Source organism: Arachis duranensis, chromosome 9, assembly GCF_000817695.3.
Source record: "Arachis duranensis cultivar V14167 chromosome 9, aradu.V14167.gnm2.J7QH, whole genome shotgun sequence".
In the NCBI taxonomy this organism is placed as follows: domain Eukaryota; kingdom Viridiplantae; phylum Streptophyta; class Magnoliopsida; order Fabales; family Fabaceae; genus Arachis; species Arachis duranensis.
Window position 1 is genome coordinate 39,779,322 of NC_029780.3, and position 8,064 is coordinate 39,787,385.

The 8,064-nt window shown below is 32.2% G+C and overlaps 1 protein-coding gene across 1 annotated transcript; it reads right to left on the minus strand.

Annotated features, from left to right (window-relative positions):
* Positions 1 to 292: 292 nt before the first annotated feature.
* LOC107465497 (sodium/hydrogen exchanger 1) lies at positions 293 to 6,819 on the minus strand. Its single transcript, XM_016084473.3, has 15 exons — positions 6,550 to 6,819; positions 5,865 to 6,244; positions 5,188 to 5,306; positions 4,498 to 4,595; positions 4,195 to 4,254; positions 4,070 to 4,116; positions 3,787 to 3,981; positions 3,634 to 3,680; positions 3,444 to 3,510; positions 3,263 to 3,363; positions 3,070 to 3,171; positions 2,382 to 2,520; positions 2,218 to 2,280; positions 1,624 to 1,707; positions 293 to 871 (listed from the first exon to the last, which is right to left on the minus strand). The coding sequence occupies exons 2-15, from the start codon at positions 6,036 to 6,038 to the stop codon at positions 548 to 550; spliced, it is 1,620 nt and encodes a 539-aa protein (XP_015939959.1). The 5' UTR covers positions 6,039 to 6,244; positions 6,550 to 6,819; the 3' UTR covers positions 293 to 547.
* Positions 6,820 to 8,064: the final 1,245 nt, after the last annotated feature.

Below are 8,064 nucleotides of genomic sequence, written 5' to 3' on the forward strand. Positions count from 1 at the left end.
ATGACATACTTAACTAACAAACAATTTTTTTTTTTCGATCATACAAATACACACACTATGACACTAACTTGGCCACCACTGCTAGAATTCGAACTGATGTGGCTTAGTTTGAGGCAAACACCCTTGCCACTACATCACATGCCTCAGCCACACTAACAAACAATCTTTAGCATTACCCTGAGTGCACCAAAAAATTCTTTATACGCCCAATGAAATCTCACAAAGCTGAACGGAATCCAAAACCAATGAATTACCCCAAAAAAAATAAAATAAAATAAAAAACCAATGATCGTGACAGCACAACTTTCGCGACAAATTTTATAATAATTAGAATCTACAAACAATTAAATACAAATATAATTCATAAGCTTTACAACTTACAAGATAGGCAGAGATGAACTATGTTACATAGCTGTCTCAGTTCTGATCACCATACACACAGCTTAACAAAATTTCAGTAAGGTGGTTCTTCATACACGCATTTTTTATCTGCACAAAATTTTAAGCAGCTTACAACACATCATACATATTTTGTTTTCTGGCCTTCTCAATGCCATCCATGGCCATTGCGTTCGGTTGGAGAACCAGGCTCTACAGGAACAAAACCCCTGCCGCCGAAAACGGGGCGCATGAATGAATCGTCGAACTTACGCCATAATCTGTGGACGGTGTGTGTTGGCCTGGTTAGCAAGTTGCGAATACTGCTTGGGCGACTAACTTCATGGCCTTCAAGATCAGCTTCAGATTCTTGGGCAAGAAGTGGGACAGTAACTGATTTTGGACTCAATATGCTGTTCGTGGAGCTTGTACCTTTATGAGGGTTTGGAGGCAGCAAAAGCATTATGAGTGGTTTAGTCATCAAACCAAACACCTGAGAAAATGTAATTAAGTTGTGTCATTGCCATCAGCAAGGAAGACTTAATAACAACTTATAAAAATAGAGTATACTTTTTGTCTCTAACATTTGCGTATCCCTAGCGTTTAATTTTATTCAATTTTGTCCCTAAAGTTTATGATTTATTCAATTTTGTCTCTAACGCATTGAATTTGTGTCAAATCTACTCCTGAAGGTTTTCAATTTTGTTCCTAACATTTTGGACGAAATTAACGTTCAAAGAATTTTGACACAAATAAAAAATATTAAGAGACAAAATTGAGTGAAATTAAACATTAAAAGTATTTTTTGAAAGAACTGATAAACATTCGAGACAAAAAGTATACTTTATCCTAATTTATATTATGACACTAAAGGTTTAACTTCAATATAGTACAGCATCAAAAGTTTCAGAGTCTAATCTCTAATCATATACTTCTATATGGAACCATTGAAGGAACTAAGTGGATGACTTGTGTGTTAAACTTTTATATCTATCAAAAATAATTTCTAGCACTAAAACACATCAAATTTGTATAGATTTGGAATGACCATGAACAGTTACAGACAAAAAGTGAAATTAGTTGTTCAAAGCAAGGGAAGTAGACAAATGAATTATATATTTTCACATAACGTATGCAAATATCAATCTGACGTGTGGTTTCATATGATACAGAGCACCCCAAAATGCTAACCCAAGAGAGTCATTGACTGTTAGAGATGATGCCAGATACAAATAGATATCTTACCACTGTGCTGAAAAGCACAACTGTGATGGTGCTGGTGATCATGATAGCATTGGATTGCTGTTGTGTATGCCCGGACATCGTGAACTGCATGCCATAAGAGTATGAATTATTCAAGCTGTCAAGCATGAACTTTAATATCCTAAATAAGTGACCATTAATGCTTTCCTTTATTTTACTCATGCTTAATATTATTTAAGTTTATCTAACTAGTGCCCTATGGCCATTGGTTATGGAAACAAAAAGGAAAAGTTTGAACTGAAAATCTAAAACACTTCTAACCTTTTAATGTATTAGATGATGTGAAAGTTTAACAACTTTCCTACTCTTACATTCATTAGCCAATGACTGTTGGGCACTAGCTAGAAAATCTCTTACGATTTTGCTTACCCGTAGCCAAAGGGGTTTAAAGATACAACAGTAGAAACTTTTCATGCCTTCAATGGTATTGGAAACATATAAAAACTTCCTTGGTTAGTAAGCTTAAGAAGTATCTTAGGGAACTATTAAGATCCTTATTTTACTTTGTCTGGACAAGTAGCCATTCATTCAAGTTTGCACACAACCACGACTTATTGTCTGCAGTGTTGCTCCTACCTGATTATACGCAAGTGCCATTGAAACAGCACCTCTCATAAGACCAGCCCACCAAATAATCACCTGCAATAAGGAAAAAAGAAATGAGAAACTTGCCAGCAGAACTTGATGGTAGCACAAGAGATCTGGAATGAAGGTACTCATTAATGGAAAATTAATCATACTTGCTGCCTGAAAGTGATTTTCTCGCTTGATGACTTTTTGGCCAAGTTGGATAAGAACGATAACGGGAAAACAAAAGCTGCTCTTCCAACAAGTACTAGACCCATCAATACTGCACTCACTGCTACTGATGTTCCAGGTCTGCAGAAGTAATCAAGTGTGGCATATAAATTTTTTTTTATATACTGAATATAATAGGGTATACTTTTTGTCCCTATTGTTTGTTTGCGATTTTTTTCAAACCCAAATACCCCTAATGTTTAATTTCTTTCAGTTTAGTCCCTAATGTTTTCAATTTATATCAAAACTACCCTTGGATGTTTTCACTTTTGTCCCTAACGTTTTACATGAAATTAACACCAGGAGTAATTTTTTGACCCAAATAAAAAACGTTAGGGACAAAATTGAATGTAATTAAACATTAGGGATAATTTTGAAGAAAATTGCAAGCATTAGGGACCAAAAAACATACTTTACCCGAATATAATATTTCAAGAGGAAAAAAATATAGATATAATTTCTGAAAAAATGAAAACACCGACATAGAAGAAATCTGTAATATACGGACAGTTTCAGTATAATAGCTACCACATACCATTTTTTGATAAAGGGGTATGACATTCAACAATATTTTAGTTTAAAGGATTAGTTTGACTATTTTCTAGTACCCGGGAGAAAAATAGGACATACCTATCACTGACAAAACTCCACTTTTCAATGTCCAAGGCATCCATACCAACATAAAGGAAGAGAAATATCTCAGCAACAAACGATATGGTTGCAAATGCGTGCCTGTGAAAGTCAGATTAGTATGCAATTAGAAATTTATAATATAGAGTTTGATAGCGTACATGGCTTGAGCAAAATCATTTAAAAAATGTACTTGGTGGTGACTCTTGAGCTCTCTGTCACATTATGCCAAGTATAATGAGACATAACAATTCCGCAAAAGAATACAGTGAGAATGCCACTCAGATAGCACAACTGCAGACAATGAAGATACATCAGCCTCATGCTAATGACACAGCATAATAAAAACACTGCTAATGCTCTTTAAAACATACCTCGGCCAGCATGTAGGAGAGGTATGCCATGAGCATCATAAGAGCAACCTCACGATCTGTAGAGTGTCTGAAAGGTAAGGAGACATTTGTTAACCTCACTGAATAATTTATTCCCATGCCCCTCTGAAAATAGAGATCCGACTGCCAGACAGAGAATGTAAACGGAAACATAATTCTCTAAAGAAAATACCTGCCAATATACAGCTTCTTTATAACGTAAGCACTAAGCAGCCCTGCCTAGAAGGTGATGGAGATACATTAGACCAAAGCCAAAGTATATCAAAATCTATTTAAGTGGGTGTCATCTTGATCACAATGGAATTAGTAGGAGAAAGACAGTTACCCCAACTCCAAGCAATGTGCTTGTGAGAAACAGATACAAGAAGTTGCCAATAAATTGCAAAGCAATTGACGGGTCAATTTGCTCAAGGTCAAAGCTTTGGATTGCATTGAAAAGCACCACTGATGTGGCATCATTCACAACACCCTCCCCAAATACAAGACTGTACAATAAAGGTGTCTCATCTTGATTTAGCACCTGCATCATCATTTGTGAAGTCAATGATTAGCTCTAACACTTTAGTTTCTGGAATCTGGAAAAATGCAAAAACTTTATTGATTCAAACCTGCAATGTGCACACAGAATCTGTTGCAGCAAATATTGCACCAATTGCTGAAATATTTACACTAGTCAGTGAGTTACAAACAGAGCAAGCAGTTGACAAGTAGATAAAACTGATAAATATATTACCTAGATAGTCCCCTATTTCCATAGGACCAATATCCATCCTCTTGAAAATTTGTGTAACACCTAAAACAATGCATCAAATTTGAATCAGCAGACTAAAACATATTTATGCACAATCAGTTTCCAAAGTTATTATTTAGTTTACTTGATCTAGAATTATATAGATAGACGCACATACACAAAATAAAAGAATTTGAATTGAAAATCTTTCGTTACTAACAAGCTAACATTTGTTATTATTTTGTAACTATGTCAAAACTTCTATAACAACAAAAAAAAAAATCCATTTAATGGGAAAAAACATACCGAAGGTTATGATGGTACAAGATATTAATGTACCAACTGCACCAAACATCATGATGGTGATGAAGTTAACAAAGAACTGCTTCTTTTTCACTTGAAACCTGGAAGAAATATAAAGAACAAACTCATAAGAAAATAGTAAATACAATTTACAGCACACCTGTGAAGTTAAAATGGCAAGAATAAAATATGGATTTTCAGAGTAGGGAAGCGGAATAAGAATTTTGGAAGGGGGAAACATCAAGCAAGAGCCAAGAAGACTAAGTAGAATAGTTTAAGTTGTGAGTTGTTGCAGTGGTGAAATAACAAAGCCACAAGGTTAGTATTCAACAGTTTTAAGTCGCATGCAGGAGAGCAAGCAAGTAGACAGAGTGCTAGTACCAGCTACATTTCAAACACCCAGACTCCACAGATGCCAAATGCTCCTAAAATTTCTCTGCCATTAATTATGTAATTCATGATGACTGGTTCTGCAGAAATACATTCTTTTCAACAAAGATAAAAGGGGGCATCATAAAGATATGCATTACTCATTAAGCATGCTGTAGTATCTGAGAAAATCTAGGCCTTTAGACCACTTTAACATTGGAGTCTGTGGACAAATTTTCATTTTCTTTAACGAGCTAATGGTTTATACAGTAAAAAAAAAAAGCTGAATATTACAGCAAAGAAGTAAAGTGCAGAAAAAATTACCCAGCATTGAATATTATAGGTGGAAGAAGGTATATGAAGAAAAGATCTTCACTGAAGACAAGAATATGCGAGTGTGTACCACCACTGACCAGCAAAATGAACACACCAGTGCAAACGCCCTGAAAAGAATCCAAGTGAAATTAAGTCACTATCCAACTAGAAACTCGGTGGAAAAAAAGCTGCACCCAACTCCATGTTGAGAAGTTCATTTTGGTCCTCGAGATTGTGGCCATGATTCAAATTAGTCCTTGAGATTTCAGACGTACCAATTTATTGAAGTTTCATTTTTTTGTTTTTTATCAACGTCGATCCTTTTGTGAACAAAAATAAAGAATCAAATTGAATCACGAAGTGTAACTTCAAGGACCAGATTTTGAAATCTCAAGGGCCAAACTAACTTACTCCCCATGTTTTTCTTCTAAATTCTCCAAAAAAAAAAAACTACTTTATTTATTTATCTTTTCCCCATATACAATCTCCGAAAATTATAAGGTATTATGATTTCTGAATATAAAATAACTTAATCCAAACACACAACACACATAATATACACATAAAATCACTGCCTCTTAAATTTACAGCAAACAAATTCGGAGAGGAGTTGGATTCTTCACAGTTCATACTTCCTTTCCTTCATACTATTGAGAAACAAGTCAGAAAGCAAACCGAACACTTACAATCAAAAGGGCAGTGATAGATTCATTCATCCACCGATTTTCCTCAAGAAGATGGCCAATAACAATACAAGCACACAGAAGTGCAACAAAGATGTTCATTGACACCACAGAGGAATGATCAGAAGTGGCAAGATTTTGCAATTTCGAAACCACAGCATCTAATTCGAACCCCATTTTTGACACAACACTCACTTCCCCAAAAGAAGAAGAAGAAGAAGAAGAGAAATTCCAATAATTGCAGAACCAGATGCTGCACTAAAACTTCAGATTATTATAGCCGAGTTTCCAAGTTCAAAGTCAATCTCGTGTTCCAAAAATCCAAATCTACGTCTCCGAACTGTCCATTCAAGAATCATAGGATCGCATCAACAAGAGAATCCCTGCAATCAGAACAAAACAAACAACATGTAGAAGGCGAAGATCAGTAGCAATATATCAATAACACAAAACGACAACAAAATTGGGAAAAACGCTTAGCAAAATAAATCAAAATTAGCATCTTAGATTCAACAGTGTCAAATTCTAATTTGCGGTAGCTATCTTAAATACAAACCAATTGAGAAAGAAAAAAAATTGTTCAGATTAAACAACTCCTCAAAATCTCGGAATTTAAAGTCCAAAACGAAATTTGGACAAAAAAAAACACAGCTCAATCAGCTTACAGAAGATTAAGCAAAGTTCTCACCATGAAAAACAATGCAGAAGGAAAAGCCTCCAGTTTTTTTTTCTTTTTTTTCTGTTGCTATTACGGAAAGATTCGAACAGAAAAAGATTTTGGGGAACCAATTCAGTAGTTCGAATTCCAAGCAAATTGGAAACACTTTGTTTCAGTTCTCAAATAGAGAACTAAATAGGGTTTCCGACTTTTCGTTATTGAACGCGAAGCTGAAATTATGAGAGAAGGAGGTAATTGGAATAAGGAAAACCAGAAATCGAAAACCAACGAAGACTAGACGAAAAAGCATCCGGGTTGAAATCATTATAATAATTTCATTAACTATATTATAATTTCATGAAATTTTTAATTAGGTTTTTATATTTTTTTTAATTGAGTTCCTACACTAATTTTTTTTAATTAAGTCTTTCTTAATAGTAATTGATTTAATTTTATAGGACCCAACTAACAAAAAAAGAATTGGTATAGGGACTTAAATAAAGGAAAAAAAGTGTAGAGACCTAATTAAAAAAAATTTTCGTGCAAGAACTCAACTAAAAAAAAAGTATAGAAACCTAATTAAAAATTTTCCCAAACTATAAAAATCAACAAAGTAATTAAACTTCTTTTTAAATTAAGAGTGAGATTTAAATTCAAGATCTATAAATAAAGATGAAAATATTATATTATTTGAGTTAAAACTTCTTATCTATTTAATTATATCTGTTAGTTTGACCGTATTGACACAATATATAATACAATTATGGTAATTAGACAATAGAAATGATCACAATATAAATCCATAAATTATAATTTAAATGACATAATCTTTCCATACTTATCTAAAAAGTTATGGATTTAAATTTTTTTATCTTTGGTAAAAAAAAATAAACAATATAAATAATAGGTTATATTCTAAGTCTACTAAACATAAATAAACTTAATTAATTTATAAGAATATTTCATAAATTTACTTATAAATCTCTATTATAATTAGTATTTTTTGTAAATTTATTTTTAAAAAAAATTGTTCGTGTTAAACTATTTTATTCTTATTTTTTAGAAACATATCTAATAAAAAAATCTGTAATGATAATTTACATTTAATAAAAAATTTTAATAAAATTACGGTAAAAAATAGATAAAAAAATTTATTTAACGTAATTAACGAAAGAATTTTTTAAATAATAAATTTTTTTAGGAGTAATATCGAAACTTAAATTTAGATACTAATCATTATTATATATTGTGTAGATACTAAACGTACATTAAAATAGTACGGCAATAATAATTTAAGAAAAAAATATTTTTTTGTACATTTATTTTAAAAAATTGTCCTATTTAAATTATTTTACTTTTATTTTTTAAAAATTCACAACAATAATTTACATCAAATAAAATTTTTTTAAAGAAGTTACTATTTAAAATGGGTGAAAATTTTTTTATTTAAAGTAACGGATAATTATACAAAGAGAATTTTTTAATAATAAATCTCTTTCATTAAATATAATATTAAAACTTAAATTTAGACATCAAAATTTTTAG